This window comes from Cherax quadricarinatus, chromosome 19 (genome assembly GCF_038502225.1).
Source record: "Cherax quadricarinatus isolate ZL_2023a chromosome 19, ASM3850222v1, whole genome shotgun sequence".
Classification (NCBI taxonomy): Eukaryota; Metazoa; Arthropoda; class Malacostraca; order Decapoda; family Parastacidae; genus Cherax; species Cherax quadricarinatus.
The window spans coordinates 9,540,784-9,558,180 of record NC_091310.1 but is presented as its reverse complement, the minus strand read 5'-3'; the positions used below and the strand labels follow the sequence as shown (position 1 = coordinate 9,558,180).

The window sequence follows — 17,397 nt, the reverse complement described above, 5'->3', positions numbered from 1 at the left end:
CAATCTTCCCACCAGGATACCAGATCATGAGGAAAGATAGAAGGGGCAGAGGGGGAGGTGGGGTTGCTCTGCTAGTAAAAAACAGATGGAAATTCGAGAAAATGGAAGGCATAGATGAGATGGGAGAAAGAGACTACATAGTAGGTACACTTCAGCCTGGGGAACACAAGGTGGTCATTGCAGTGATGTATAATCCACCACAGAACTGCAGGAGGCCAAGAGAGGAATATGAAGAGAGCAACAGAGCGAAGGTGGACACACTTGCTGAGGTGGCAAGAAGAGCTCACTCCAGCAGAGCAAAGTTGCTGGTTATGGGAGATTTCAACCACAGGGAGATTGACTGGGAAAACCTGGAGGCACATGGGGGTCCCGAAACATGGAGAGCGAAGATGATGGACGTGGTGCTGGAAAACCTCATGCACCAACATGTTAAGGACACTACCAGAGTGAGAGGAGAGGATGAACCAGCAAGATTGGACCTTGTGTTCACCCTGGGCAGTTCAGACATTGAGGACATCATGTATGAGAGTCCCCTAGGAGCTAGCGACCACGTGGTTCTGTGCTTTGAATATATAGTAGAGCTGCAAGTGGAGAGAGTAACAGGAGTAGAATGGGAAAAGCCTGAATATAAAAGAGGGGACTACATAGGGTTGAAGAACTTCCTGCAGGAGGTCCCATGGGACAGAGAACTGGCAGGAAAGCCAGTAAATAAAATGATGGAATATGTAACAACAAAATGCAAGGAGGCAGTGGAAAGGTTTATTCCCAAGGGCAACAGAAACAACGGGAAGACCAGAACGAGCCCCTGGTTTACCCGACGTTGTAAGGAGGCAAAAACAAAGTGCAATAGAGAATGGAAAAAGTACAGAAGGCAGAGAACACACGAAAATGGGGAGATCAGTCGCAGAGCCAGAAACGAGTACGCACAGGTAAGGAGGGAGGCCCAGCGACAGTATGAAAATGACATAGCATAGAAAATCAAGACTGACCCAAAACTGTTGTATAGCCACATCAGGAGGAAGACAACAGTCAAAGACCAGGTGATCAGATTAAGGACAGAAGGGGGAGAACTCACAAGAAATGACCAGGAGGTATGTGAGGAGCTAAACAGGAGATTTAAGGAAGTTTTTACAGTAGAGACAGGAAGGGCTGTGGGAAGTCAGTACAGAAGGGAACATCAAGAGGGAATATACCACCAAGTGTTGGATGACATACGAACAACCGAGGAGGAGGTGAAGAAGCTGCTAAGTGACCTTGATACCTCAAAGGCGATGGGACCGGACATCTCCCCATGGGTCCTTAGAGAAGGAGCAGAGATGCTGTGCGTGCCTCTAACCACAATCTTCAACACATCCCTTGAAACTGGGCAACTACCTGAGAAATGGAAGACAGCAAATGTAGTCCCCATATTTAAGAAAGGAAACAGAAACGAGGCGCTAAACTACAGACCTGTGTCTCTGACATGTATTGTGTGCAAGGTCATGGAGAAGATTATCAGGAGGAGAGTGGTCGAACACCTGGAACGGAACAAGATTATAAATGAAAACCAGCATGGGTTCATGGAAGGCAAATCTTGTATCACAAACCTCCTGGAGTTTTATGACAAGGCAACAGAAGTAAGACACGAGAGAGAGGGGTGGGTTAATTGCGTTTTCCTAGACTGCAGGAAGGCCTTTGACACAGTTTCCCACAAGAGATTAGTGCAGAAGCTGGAGGATCAGGCGCATGTAACAGGGAGGGCACTGCAGTGGCTCAGGGAATACCTGACAGAGAGGCAGCAACGAGTCATGGTACGTGAAGAGGTATCAAAGTGAGCGCCTGTGACGAGCGGGGTCCCACAGGGGTCAGTTCTAGGGCCAGTGCTATTTTTGATATATGCGAACGACATGATGGAAGGAATAGACTCTGAAGTGTCCATATTCGCAGATGATGTGAAGTTGATGAGAAGAATTAAATCGGATGAGGATGAGGCAGGACTGCAAAGAGACCTGGACAGGCTGGACATGTGCTCCAGAAACTGGCTTCTCAAATTCAATCCTGCCAAATGCAAAGTCATGAAGATTGGGGAGGGGCAAAGAAGACCGCAGACAGAGTACAGGCTAGGTGGACAAAGACTACAGACCTCACTCAGGGAGAAAGACCTCGGGGTGACCATAACACCGAGCACGTCACCGGAGGCACACATCAACCAAATAACTGCTGCAGCATACGGGCGCCTGGCAAACCTGAGAATAGCGTTCCGATACCTAAATAAGGAATCGCTCAAGACACTGTACACTGTGTATGTTAGGCCCATACTGGAGTATGCAGCACCAGTCTGGAACCCACACCTGGTCAGGCACGTCAAGAAGTTAGAGAAAGTACAAAGGTTTGCAACAAGGCTAGTCCCAGAGTTCAGGGGAATGTCGTACGAGGAAAGGTTGATGGAAATCGGACTGACGACACTGGAGGACAGAAGGGTCAGGGGAGACATGATAACGATATACAAGATACTGCGGGGAATAGATAAGGTGGACAGAGATAGGATGTTCCAGAGAGGGGACACAGGAACAAGGGGTCACAACTGGAAGCTGAAGACTCAGACGAGTCACAGAGACGTTAGGAAGTATTTCTTCAATCATAGAGTCGTCAGGAAGTGGAATAGCCTAGCAAGTGAAGTAGTGGAGGCAGGAACCATACATAGTTTTAAGAAGAGGTATGATAAAGCTCAGGAAGCAGAGAGAGAGAGAGAGGACCTAGTAGTAATCAGTGAAGAGGCGGGGCCAGGAGCTGAGTCTCGACCCCTGCAACCACAATTAGGTGAATTAGGTGAGTACACACACACACCCACACCCACACACGCACACACACGCACATACACACACACATACACACACACACACACACACACACACACACACACACACACACACACACACACACACACACACACACACACACACACACACACACACACCCACACACACACACACACACACGCACACACGCACACACACACACACACACACGCACATACACACGCACACACACACACACACACTGCATTCGTTCCACTCTAGCATGTATGCAAACTCAAATTCCCATGCACATGTACAATATTTCATATTAATATTTGGAACAGATGAACTTGTTGGGTCGATGATACAAGCTGTCAACTCTTATGTAGCAAATTAAGTCATGCTTTATCTTTTTCCAGAATTTGTATATAATATTTGTGTTGTTTCACAAATGTTTTATAGAAAAGTTAACTACACTACGTAATAAAAATCAGTAGATAATAAAAATATGTGGCGTTGTTGAATGTAACCTGAGCAGGACGCCACTTTGTTAATGGCTCCCATACTGTTTTATGTACTGTTATGTGTGAACGTTAGTATATGTAATAACATAAATGTTGAGGTCTGTTGTCTGGTCTGGGTAACTGAGGCAAGGATCCCCGAATTCATTAACAGGTGACCCTCTTCAGGTGAATATATTTTACCATATTTAACACCATGAACGTTGTGATCCAGTATATTGTCTAATGTAATCTCAGTGTTTAAAATATAAACTCATAATAGTCTAAGTATATTGCGGACTAACTGATCACATGCTTGGTGATGTGTTCACTGAAGCGGGTCACGTGCTTGTTGTGTTCTCTAGTGCAGGTCATGTGCTTGTTGTGTTCATTACAGCAGGTCACGTGCTTGTGCTCACTACATCAGGTCACGTGCTTGTTGCGTTCGCTACACCACGTCACGTGCTTGTGCTCACTACAGCAGGTCACGTGCTTGTTATGTTCACTACAGTCACGTGCTTGTTGTGTTCACTGCAGTAGGCCACGTGCATAATGCGTTCACTACAGCAGATCACGTGCTTAGTGATGTGTTTACTAAAGCAGGTCATATGCTTGTTGTGTTTACTTCAGCAGGTCAGGTGCTTGTTATGTTCACTAGAGCAGGTTACGTGCTTGTTGTGTTCATTAGAGCAGATCACGTGCTTGTGCTCACTACAGAAGGTCACCTGCTTGTTGAGTTCGCTACAGCAGGTCACGTGCTTGTGCTCACTACAGCAGGTCACCTGCTTGTTGAGTTCGCTACAGCAGGTCACGTGCTTGTGCTCACTACATCAGGTTACGTGCTTGTTGTGTTCACTACAGCAGTCACGTGCTTGTGTTCACTGCAGTAGGCCACGTGCTTAATGCGTTCACTTCAGCAGGTCACGTGCTTAGTGATGTGTTTACTAAAGCAGGTCATATGCTTGTGTTCACTATAGCAGGTCACGTGCTTGTGTTCACTACAGCAGGTCACGTGCTTGTTGTGTTCACTACAGCAGGTCATGTGGTTAATGTGTTCACTACAGTAGGTCACGTGCTTGGTGATGTGTTCACTAAAGCAGGTCACATGCTTGTGTTCACTACAGCAGGTCACGTGCTTGTTGTGTTCACTACAGCAGGTCATGTGCTTGTTGTGCTCACTACAGCAGGTCACGTGATTGTTGTGATCACTATAGCAGGTCACGTCCTTAATGTGTTCACAACAGCAGGTCACGTGCTTGTTGTGTTCACTACAGCAGGTCACATGCTTGGTGTGCCCACTACAGCAGGTCACGTGCTGGTTATTATGAAGAAGAAAAAGGCACAGTACCTGACTGGAATAACACACAAGTAACTTGGACCATTTACAACATCACACATTGTGACTTTGTGCATGGTCTAAGTTGCACCGAGACGTCGTAAGTTCCTTTCTCCTGTGTGAGGGTTATTTGTGTAATGTTTGTTTACGGTTGAAGGTGACGCGTTTGTTATTGTTTTGAGTAAACTAGGTAACATGTGTTGAACACAGCAGGTGTTGTATTGAGTACAACAAATGAAGAGCTTGGTGCTGTGTTGAGTATCTGTAATTGAATTCCATGCGTATGACTCCTCGCTTCTGTGTGTGTGTGTGTGTGTGTGTGTGTGTGTACTCACCTATATGTGGTTGCAAGGGTCGATTCATAGCTCCTGGTCCGCCTTTTCACTGGTCGATACTAAGTCACTCCATTAGCTAAGTATGGAATTAACCTCCACTACCTCACTTTCCACTTCCTGATAGCTCTAAGGCTAACGAAATACATCCTAACATCCTTATGATTCATCTGGATTTTCAGCTTCTAACTGTGGCCCCTTATTCCTATATACCATCTCTGAAACATTCGAGCCATGTCCACCTTGTCAATTCCTCTCGGTATTTTATATGTCGTTATCCTGTGTTCCCTATTTCTCGTATCCTCTAGTGTCATCAGGTTGAGTTTCCTTAAACTCTCCTCGTAAGACATGCCCTTCAGTTCCGGGATTAATCTTGTTGCAAACTTTTACACTTTCTCCAGTTTCTTGACTTGTTTGACTAAGTGTGGGTTTCATACTGGTGCTGCACATAATCAGTATGGGCCTGACGTACACGGTGTACATACTATACAATGTCGTGAATAATTCCTTACACAGATGTCGAAATGCTATTCTTAGGTTTACCAAGTGCCCATACGCTGCAGAAGTTATTTGATTGATATGTGGCTCAGGGGATATGTTTGTTACAATGGTTACCCCAAGATCCTTTTCATTAAGTGACGTTTGCTGCCTTTGATCCCATAACCTGTACTCTGTCTGCGGTCTTCTTTGTCCTTTCCCAATCTTCATGACTTTGACAGGAGGCATTTGTCGGACCAGACTTGTAGTCTGTCCTGATTCCAATGTAATCTTAGCTGATCCTCGCCCGCTTGTATTCTCCTCATCAGTTTCACACGATCAGCGAACAGCGACACTTCTGAATCTATTCCTTCCATCATGTCATTCACGTACACAAGAAACACCACCGGACCTAGGACTGACCCTTGTGGAACCCCACTCGACACTTGCACGCACTCTCACACTTCATCACGTACCAACACTCGTTGTTTCCTTCCTGTCAGGTAATCCCTGGACCATTGTAGTACTTTCCCTACTGTTCTAGTCTGCTCCTCTGTCAGACACAGCAACATCACATCTGTCAGCAACAACACCCTCACAATTATTAGACACAGCAACACTACATCTGTCAAACACAGCAACATCACATCTGCCAGACACACCCACGTCACCTTTGTCAGGCGCAGCAACATCACATCTGTCAGACACAGAAGCATCACATCTATCAGGCACAGCAACATCACATCTGTGAGACACAGCAACATAGCAACATGTTGCTGTGCCTGACAGATGTGATGTGGGTGTGTCTGGCAGATGTGATGTTGATGTGTCTGACAGGTGTGATGTAGCTGTGTCTAACAGATCTGAGATTGCTGTGTCTAACAGATGTAATGTTCCTCTGACTGACAGATGTGATGTTGCTGCGTCTGACAGATGTGACGTGGGTGTGTCTGACAGATGTAATCTTGCTGTGATTAACAGATGTGAGGGTGCTGTGTCTGACAGATGTAGTGTTGTTGCGTGTAAGAGATATTAGGGTGTTGTTTCTGACAGATGTGATGTTGCTGTGTCAGACAGATGTGATGTTGCTGTGTCCGACAGATGTGATGTTGGTGTCTGACAGATGTGATGTTGCTGTGTTTGACAGATGTAATGTGGCTGTGCCTAACAGATGTGAGCCTGCTGTGTCTGACAGTTGTAATGGTCCTGTGTCTGACAGATGTAATTTTGCTCTGTCTGACAGATGTGATGAGGGTGTTACTGACAGATGTAATGTTGCTGTGTCTAACAGATGTGAGGGTGCCTTGTCTGACAGATGTGATGTTGCTGTGTCTAACAGATGTAGTGTTGCTGTGTCTAATAGATGTGAGGGTGTTGTTTCTGACAGATGTGATGTTACTGTGTCTGACAGATTAGATGTTGCTGTCTGACAGATGTGATGTTGCTGTGTTTGAGATATGTAATGTTGCTCAGCCTAACAGATGTGAGGCTGCTGTGTCTGACAGTTGTAATGGTCCTGTGTCTGACAGATGTCATGTGGGTGTGTCTGACAGTTGTAATGTTCCTTTGTCTAACAGATGTGAGGGTGCTGTGTCTGAAAGACGTGATGTTGCTGTGTTTGACATGTGATGTTGCTGTGTCTGACAGATGTGATGTTGCTGTGTCTGACAAATGCTATGTTGCTGTGTCTGACAGATGCGATGTTACTGTGTCTGACAGATGTGATGTGAGTGTGTCTGACAGATGCGATGTGGCTGTGTTTGACAGATGTGACGTTGCTGTGTCTGACAGATGTGATGTTGCTGTGTGTGACAAAAGTGATGTTGCTGTGTCTCACACATGTGAAGTTGCTGTGTCTGACATATGTGAAATTGTTGTGTGTTGTTATGCAGGGTTCTGCATGACATCGTAATGTACATATAGTGGAGAAGTGTGCCATAATAATATGAATATTATAGTTGTAAGGAATAATTTTATAATTGATAATGTGCATTTGGGGGTACTGTAAAGTACTCTAACTGTAATTATAAAGAAATTCTGTTAATGATTTATTTTCCAAGGATGTTTGGGTACGCGGAGTAAGCGTGGTTTGGGGGGGTCACGTGACGTTAGCATGGTGTGTAGAGGCTGGCGTCGGAGATGCTGTGTATTTAAGATAAGTTTGTAGTTGTGCACTCATTTTGTTTATCCAACTCAAGCCATAGGCTCTCATATGGCTTACCTGTATGTTCACCCAGGCTCTGACATGGTCAGGGTGCTGTGGGATGAGTGAGGAAGTAAGAAATGAGGTTTGTAGTGTAATGACGGCCTGACGCTGACGAAGCCTAGTGGTTATGGTGGCTGAACCTCCAGCCAGCTGTTGTGTGTACCCTCATTTGGGCGTTTAGGATTCAGGTTTTTATGTTATGTTATGTTATGGTGATTAAATAGATATATTTTCTTAATTGGGATTTTTGCCTAACCCTCTGTTACCCAACCCCTTGAAGTACACATACCAATTTAGTGCTTTCTGTTTTGACTGGGATAGCCCTGGGTGGCCGGTTTGGGCTTGAGATGTGTGTAACTTTTACCTTTGCCCTTAGACCAGGCTCAAGCCCCCAGCTATCCCACATGTTTGCGTAACATGTGTCTACACAGATGTTATGTTGCTGTATCTCACAGATGTGATGTCGGTGTGGCTGACAGATGTGAAGATGCTTTGTCTGACATGCTATGTTGTTGCGTCTGACAGATGTGATGTTGCTGTGCCTGACAGAAGTCATGTCGCTGTCTCCGACAAATCTGATGTTGCTGTCTGACAGATGCTATGTTGCTGTGTCTGACAGATGTGATATTGCTGTGTCTGATATGTGATGTTCTTGCGTCGGACAGATGTGATGTTGCTGTGTCTAACAGATGTGATGTTGCTGTGCCTGACAGATGTGATGTTCCTGTGTTTGGAACATGTGATGTTGCTGTGCCTGACAGGAGTGATGTGGGTGTGCACATACCATGCCACCAACACTCGTGCACACATACCATGCCACCAACACTCGTGCACACATACAATGCCACCAACACTCGTGCACATATACCATGCCACGAATACTCGTGCACACATACCATGCCACGAACACTCGTGCACACATACCATGCTACGAACACTCGTGCACACATACCATGCCACCAACACTCGTGCACACAGACGTGTAACCATATGGTGGTTAAAGTTAAATATTGTAGGAGAAGCAATGTAATGGAAATAAGGAAATATTTATGTGCTTCTATATTTAAAATATGTTGGTTCAGATGACCATAGTCACATATATTTGCCAAGTTTGAATTATTCTCTTTGATCAGCAGCACCGCTGTTTTCCCTACACTATAACTGATACATGTCACCCACAGTGGATATGCAGATATAGCCTTAGGGATAGGTAGTGATCCTATCAGGATGATTAGCTGGATTACTGGGGTTACTGGAAGCTAAGAATAAACGTTCTCCCTCACCACGGCACCCAGCCAGAGCGAGGCTCCTCTTGATGATGCTGCAGACTTCGTTGTGTCTTGCATGCGAATCCTTGAGTTGAGACAGTTTAGAATATGAAGATCATACTGGACATACTGGTGCAGTGGCAGAGAGCCACTGCTATGTGGAGGGTTTGTGGGTCGAGATATGTGCCTATTGCTAAAACAGTATCTGTTAAGATATGTCTCCTGAGCAGTGTGCGCTCATAGCTTTCAGATTAGCAATTTCCATTGTGCACGATGTGGCAGTAAGTTTTTTTATATACCATTTTGCGTTGGGGCAGAACCAGCTAGACTGATTGTAGACGAACATTACAGCTGGTTAAGGCGATGAAACAGTAAGAATCTATTAATAATTAAACTGTAATACAACACTGATAGCAACACTGAAACGAACTAACCAAGTTGTGGGAGTGGCTGCCTTTTTTTTTTTTTTTTTTTTTTTTTTAGATCGAGATGGACGGTTTTATTTTCCGAGAGTTAATGATATTTGATGTGTGTTGCGGATAACGCTATAGATATTGAAACTGTATAGCGGAGGTAAGTGCAGATGAGAGAAAGGAATCCTGGAAGACGTTCAGTGAATGTGTTGGAAACCTTAGTCATGAAAGATAATTGCTTGGTGAGACATGAATGTCAATATACACTGTTGTAGAAGGTGCAGTGAGAAAGTTTGCTGTGCTTGCTGTAAATAACAATGTGGAACTTTTAACTTACCTCACCAATACAACCAGCATATCAAGAACTGTAAAGTAATACACAAAACGGTAAAATAGCAAGGACGAACAGTTTAGTAATTTATAGAAAGTATAGTAACTTAAAAGAAACATGAAAGAACAACATAGTGACACATAAAACTGTGTAGTGACACATAAAACATGTATCATGCATGCTAATGTTTTAGAATTTTTGAAGTTTCCAAAACTATCTTCAATGTAGACATCGTCGGTGGCTAAGATCTTGTCGGGTGAGGACGAATTGTGCCTAAATATATTACATGGACATAATGTGATTACTGTAGAAATATATACAGTAAACAGTGGAATATGAGGTAATCATTCCCTCAGGAGCAACTTTGTACTGATGAAGCCACTGGATGGCGATACCTCTACAGTTAAATGTACCCAGAAATTGCACATGTGTTTAATTCAACATTAAATGTTCACTATAATGAATGAAAACATATAAGAACAACATTATTGTTCACTATAATTAATGGGCACATACACGAACAATGTTAATGTTCACTCTGATGAATAAACATTAAGGAACAACATTAATGTTCACTCGGATGAATAAACATTAAGGAACAACATTAATGTTCACTGTGATGAGTGAACATAACCAAGTAATGGTCAGTGTTGTGAATGAACACTGACATCAACAACACTGGTGTTCTGAATTATAGTAATGTTAATTATAATGAGTCAAGAGAAACTGTAAAGACGGATAAGTTGCCTTCTGGTTGCTTAAAATAGCTGCATTTACAAGAGTTGATTCAAAGCTCCTGGACTAATTTCATAACTTTTTTTTTACAGGTTTTCCTAGATTCTGGTTTTTAGGGACTGATCGTGTCTGATCTTAAACTTGTGTACAGTATTTACCTCCATCACTTACCACTTACCAACCTAAGACTGAAAAATAGTTTACCTCACGCTTCATTAATATCATTACAAGTAAATTAGTTGTGGTACACACTACTTCCTCATTTCCCACATCATAATTATTTTTCAAGAACAATAGTTGTATTCTGTACTACTTGATCGATCATATTCACTGATTCCTCTTTTAAGCAAACTGCAGCAATATGTAAGTGTGATAACTGTAACATATAACTGTAAAATATATCCCCCCTTCTGATTTAAGTCTGTGGCATAAATTATAGTGTGTGACCACTGTCAGCTTCAGAATAAGCTCTGATCTACCAAACCTTGCCACTTGGAGGTCAGTCTAGTCATTATAAAGGGTTCACTCACCCTCCTAATTCATTAGGTATTCCAGAATAGGAGACTATAAGCGCCAGTCTAAAGTTTTCTTTTTCTTCCTTCAACTTTTTTTTATTTCCTGTTGCTGTATGTTACGCAGAAATGTGGGATAGCTGGGGGCTTGATCCTGGTCTAAGGGCAAAGGTAAAAGTTACACACATCTCAAGCCCAAACCGGCCACCCCGGGCTATCCCAGTTAAAAACAGAAAGCGCTAAACCAGTATGTGTTACTTCAAGGGGTTGGTTAACAGAGGGTTAGGCAAAAATCCCAATTAGGAAAATATATCTATTTAATCACCATAACATAAAAACCTTAATTCTACACGCCCAAATGAAGGTACACACAGCTGGCTGGAGGTTCAGCCACCATTACACTAGGCTTCGTCAGCGTCAGGCCGTCATGACACCACAAACCTCATTTCTTACTTCATCACTCATCCCACAGCACCCTGACCATGTCAGTGCCTGGGTTAACATACAGGTAAGCCATATGAAAGCCTATGGCTTGAATTGGATAAACAAAATGAGTGTATTATTGCAAACTTAACTTAAAATATACAGCATCTCCGACGCCAGCTTCTACCGCCATCCTAACGTCACGTGACCTCCTCCCCCACGCTTACTCTGCGTACCCAAACATCCTTGGAAAATAAATCACTAACTCCATTCTTTATAATTATAGTTAGAGTACTTTACAGTACCTCCAAAAGCACATTATGAATTATAAAATTATTCCTTACAACTACAATATTCATATTATTATGGCACACTTCCCCACTAATATGTACATACGATGTCATGGAGAACCCTGCATAACACTGTACATGTGAGTAAAATTATATACATAAACTATAAAGCGAGAGCTTTAGCCACCAGGCCACGGGTATGATGAATCATTATTATAATCATGGGGGAGCGGTAAATCCATAGGATCATACTGAGCTGGGGAAGAGATGGAAGGTATTCAGGCTCATTTCAGGGAACCGGAGCACAGATCTAATTCCCTAGATCAAGAGCCCCTTACCAGCGTCAAGGAGCCTCCCTTGGGGGGGGGATGATGAATGACTTTGTGACAAGGACCATATTATTATTATAATCAAAAAGAAGCGCTAAGCCACAAGGGCTATACAGCGCTGCAGGGTAGGGAAGGAAGCAAGGGAATTGGATGGCAGAAGGGAGGGGGGATGATCAGCAGGTTACAGAAAACAGCGGGGCAGGGGATAGTACGGGGGTAGAAGGTAGCAAGAGATTGAAGTAGAAAGGGCTGAAGGGATCAGAATTTGTGAAGTAAGTCAGTCGTTGTCAAAAAGTCAATGAGAGAGTCCGGATGAAAGGTGGGTCCATCAGCGAGAAGGGAAGGTAAAGAGAGAGCAGCGGAGCGAAGACGACGACAGAGGTAAATTCTGCGTGCTCGTTGATAAAGTGGGCAGTCCAACAGAATGTGGCTGACTGATAATGGAGCTTGGTAATTCTCACAGAGAGGAGCAAGACGCCTCTCCATGAGATATCCATGAGTAAGACGAGTATGGCCAATGCGAAGAGGGGAGAGAGTAGTCTCCCAACCTCGACACTGGTGATAAGAAGACGGCCAGTAACCTATACTCGGTTTAATAGACTGAAGTTTGTTGCCGAGCATAGTAGACCAACGTTGTTGCCAACGGGTGTGAAGGTGGGAAGATATTGCAGCAAAATAGTCCGTAAATGGAATACCTCTATAAGAAACTGGTAGGTCATGTACTGCTGACCGCGCAGCAGTGTCTGCCTGTTCATTGCCCTGTACGTCAACATGACCCGGGACCCAACAAAAAACAATATCTTTATGCTTGGTAAAGATGCGGCGTAGCCAAAGTTGGATACGGAGGACTAAGGGGTGAGGTGTATAAAATTTTTGTATAGCCTGTAAAGCACTAAGGGAGTCTGAGACAACCACAAATGATGACACAGGCATAGATGCAATACGGATAAGTGCTGTAAGGATGGCATATAATTCAGCAGTAAAAATACTAGCCGAAGTTAGTAAATGCCCTTGTACGACGCTGTCCGGAAACACTGCTGCACAAGGACCATAGAGGTTCTGGTTTACATCTATTTCAGCTGTGATATATCATCTGAAAAATGGGAGCTAATCAGGCTGTTTCCCACCTGGTATTTACACACAGTACTGTACCCTAGAATCCTGGCGAAGTACTGATGGAGGGCTTTTAACAGGCTCACTCACTTTGATCTGTGTCATGAGCTCAGCTCACTCAAATAAGGTATGAGCAGTAAATAGTATAAAACATAATCCTGCCTCACGCTCTGCATGATGGGAAAAGCAAAACTCGGATCTTGTGTTTGGTTTAAACAGCAACTTCGAGGTGTTTTCTAGGATGGTTTAACTGGCTGTTTCTTGGTATCACTTAATGCCAAGAAACAGCTGTACTATTTAAATAGAGATAATTCTAGTTGGCTCCAGGACTGGAAGTACATGGCTTGAAATCAGTCAAGGTAGCAGAAATATTTGAGCTTTACAGATGTTCCTGAGGATGGGTAAGGCTTCCCTATACCCCTCTGGTCTATTTTGCGGGTTTTTAATCAGCCTGATTCAATTATTGGGATGCCATAAACCATGGCGAATCATTGCTGGTTATAGAATTTTATTATCCAAGAAAGTTAGGTTAGGTAAGGTTTGTCTGGAAGCAGGACGTTTCCTGATGCATGACTTAGCCAGATGATGAACTAAAGTAAATCTTCAATATTTTGTGCAACGAATTCATAATGGAAGGCAAGTGTAACATAGGAGATATGATTAATGAACAGAGCAAATGTTTATGGAAAGCAAGTGTAACGTAGGATATGATTACTGAACAAAGCAAATGTTTATGGAAGGGAGGTGTAACGTAGATATGATTAATGAACAGAGCAAATGTAGGAGAGGTCTGAGGATATGACTAGTGAACAGAGGAAATGTTTGTGCCTGGAATGTCTAGTGTTTATTTTGGACTTTTTTTTTTTTTTTTTTTTTTTACATAAAACTCCTAAAATTACTGATTCTGTTCAATTTATAGGGTAGTTTTGATAGCTGAATGGGCAGTTTCTTGTCCTCAATCGATAGGACAAAAAGCAGTCTAGCGAAACATCTAAAAATTTGGTAGAATTGGTTTAAAATAAAGCTCAAAGTCGGCGAATTCGCCAATGCGTAAGTAACGCCCAGACCGCTAATTTTGTGCCTCCATAATTCTATAAGGTCTCAATTAAATTTCGTTTTTTGTCATTATCTTCAGAAAAAGATTCTTTACCATTTCAGAAGTTTTTTTTTTTTTCAACAAGTCGGCCGTCTCCCACCGAGGCAGAAGTTATTTATTTTAAATGTGGACAGTGAGATCTTTTAATTTCAGTCTGTAAAGTAATATAGTCAATCCAAGGAATTGGAGCTACCCTCTTCTTCCTTGGATCATACAGTAAAAGTTGTTGTTGTATAAGTTGACTTTATCTGAGGAAAATATTTATTATATTCATGGTGAAAGTTAACCCATAGGAGTCAGGAAAATTGATGTTAATATTGTTGATCTGGGAAACCAGAGCTACTCTCAACTTACCTGGATTGATCCAGGGAAGTTGAGAGTAGCTCTGGTTTCCCAGATCAACAATATTAACATTAATTTTCCTGGTGTAAGGGAAATAAAGTGTAGGTCTTAGTTTACCTCTTTCTTCTTTGTCTTCAACACCAACTCTCCCTTACAATAATATATATAACAGTACTATAAGGCTTCTTCACTATGAAATAGATACATCTCAGTCCCACTGCTCAGTCACTTTATTAATACTTAATTCCACAAGAACTTTTATTAAAATTTTGAAGTTTATTAATCAAATATGCGAAATGTATACTACGTATGAAATTATTGGTACAGATGAAACATGGCATGTCAGCCAATTTCCTTAAAACTGTGTGTGGGGGGGGGGGGGGGGACTTGTAGTGCATTACTGTTGAATTTACTTTTTTTTATGAACAAAATGTAATTAGCTATGTTCTACACAGCCATGACTGCACATGCAAAGAAAACAATTTGTGGTTATTATTAAATTTTGTCCAAGCTTAGATTTAGAAGCCATATTTTTAAAATACAGTATTGTTCTAACCTGATTAATATTCATATATGTCCAGAAAAAAAAATTGGGGCAGGAGAGATCCAGGTAACATATTTTGAATGGAATAATATTTTAAATGTCAATTTTGCTTTGAATGTATTTACAAGCATTTTTCCAATAGTGTTATTTATTTTCATCCACAGCAGCAAGCTTACACAACAAGTGCAGATATCTCTAGGTTTGGAGGTATCTATGTCAACAACTGTGTGCCTTGTCTGCCTTCAAACACCTTGTGAATAACCTCTTAATAATAGAGCATGTACTAGGATAACCTCTCAATAGAGCATGCACTAGGATAACCTCTCAACAATAGACCATGTACTAGGATAATCTCTCAATGAGAAAGCATGTACTAGGATAACCTCTCAATGATACACCATGTACTAGGATAACCTCTCAATAACCTCTCAGGAACGTTTCGCCCCTCCATGCAGAAACGTTTCGGCCTTCCATGGAGGAACGTTTCGCCCCTCCATGGAAAAACGTTTCGCCCTTCCATGGAGGAACGATAGAGCATGTACTAGAATAACCTCTCAATAATAGACCATGTACTAGGATAACCTCTCAATAATAGAGCATGTACTAGTATAACCTCTCAATGATAGAACATGTACTAGGATAACCTCTCAATGATAGAACATGTACTAGGTAGAACTTTCAATATCAAACACCTTAGCAAATGTAATGAATAGAGTCCAAATAATAAAGGTGAGAAATTCTCTAACTGGGTCACAATAGGTGTTTAGTGACTTCAAAAGTAAAGGAAAATGGTATTTATTATAAATGCTTACTGTATACCATTCTACATGGCTCTCTTGTAATTCAGATACTTGTACTAGCAGTGAAAGGGAAAACCAAGACAATAATCAAACAACAGTTACACGAAACATGTGTGGGGTTGCCCCATTGTTTTTGTACCTTAAAACTGGCAAGAACTGAAGCAGTGCAACCAGATTGGATGTTTTTTACCCAAATTCACATGATTAACCACAGTTCCTAAAAAAATATTAAAAATCATAAGGGTCACAGTGATAACCAAATAAGAAATACAAGTTAAATTAACCCACTGATGTAGTTCTTGCTGTAGCAGTAGTGAGTGAGCAGTTAACACTACCTACAACATTATTATTGTAAACAAGGGAATAAAATATGTGTTCATTACAACTTTATAAATGTCTTCCTCTAACACCATATCTCCTTTTATTTTGAGAGATACCAAAAATAAGTGAATACCACTCTTTCAAAATCAAAGGGATACCTCTCAAAATCAAATATATATCACTTTCAAATTCAGATGGATATCTCTCAAAATTATATGCAAGCACAAATATTTGAGTGAATTTACACAGGGGATAAATAAAAACAATTATGTTTCAGTAGAGTTTGTCTAGAACAAGTTTTCCTTCAATGGTGAGTGCAACAATCAGGTGGCGGACACACGACCACACTATTGTGTATGACACTCGTATATATTATTAGTGGTGGTTTAGAATTTGTCCTCCAGGTATTGGTTCGGCAGGTGGTCGTCGTGGCAATGGCTCGACAGATGACGTCGTGGCAGTGGCTCGACAGGTGGTCGTCGTGGCAATGCCTCGACAGGTGGCCGTCGTGGCAGTACTACCACTCGCCTTCACCAGTCGCCTTCCTGAAAAAATATTCCTTGCCCTTGCGGGTCATTAAACCATCCTTCAGTGATAACTTAAATGTGTTCCTCACACGAGTGATCTGAAAAATGACAAGAGAAAAATGGCATAAGGAGATGTAGGTACCGACACTGTTGTGTCTGTACCATCGATGTACTTAAGTAGTGTTTTAAGCACTGTACTTATTATATTAGACAATGTAGTGCACTTTTTAAAGTAGTGTACTGATACTTACCTTGACGTATTGACAAACAACAACATTGTCAGTATTGAATGAATCCGTCTCGTCGTCCGTTAAGTCATCATTGCTGTTAAGTTGTTCCTGCAACACAATACAACACTGTAGTGTTGGCGGTAACACAATGCAATACTGTAGTGTTGTCGGCAACACAATACAATGTAGTGTTGGGGACAACACAACACTGCAGCACTGGCTGCAACACTATACTACGGTGTAGTATTGGTTGCAACACAATACTACACTGTAGTCTTGGTTGCAATAACACTGTAGTGTTGGTTAGAGCACAATGCTACACTGTAGTCTTGGTTGCAACAATACCACACTGTAGTGCTGGTTACAGCACAGTACTACACTGCAGTCTTGGTTGCAAAACAATACTACATTGTAGTGTTGGTTGCTACACAATACTACACTACTGTTGGTTGCAACACAATACCACACTGTAGTGTTGCCTTCAACACAATACTA

The 17,397-nt window shown here is 42.2% G+C and overlaps 2 protein-coding genes across 3 annotated transcripts in view; both read right to left on the bottom strand.

Annotated features, from left to right (window-relative positions):
* LOC128688223 (uncharacterized) overlaps window positions 1-17,397 on the bottom strand; it is a 598,240-nt gene that overhangs the window by 155,087 nt on the left and 425,756 nt on the right. The window lies entirely within an intron of this gene.
* Window positions 14,693-17,397, bottom strand: part of LOC128688225 (transcription initiation factor IIA subunit 1) — a 262,849-nt gene continuing 260,144 nt past the window's right edge. For both annotated transcript variants that reach the window (XM_070086548.1, XM_070086549.1), the window contains exons 5-6: window positions 16,924-17,010; window positions 14,693-16,770 (exon numbers count right to left, since the gene is read on the bottom strand). In XM_070086548.1, coding sequence (XP_069942649.1) covers window positions 16,663-16,770; window positions 16,924-17,010 — 195 coding nt within the window. In that variant the 3' untranslated portion in view covers window positions 14,693-16,662. The remainder of the gene's footprint in view (window positions 16,771-16,923; window positions 17,011-17,397) is intronic.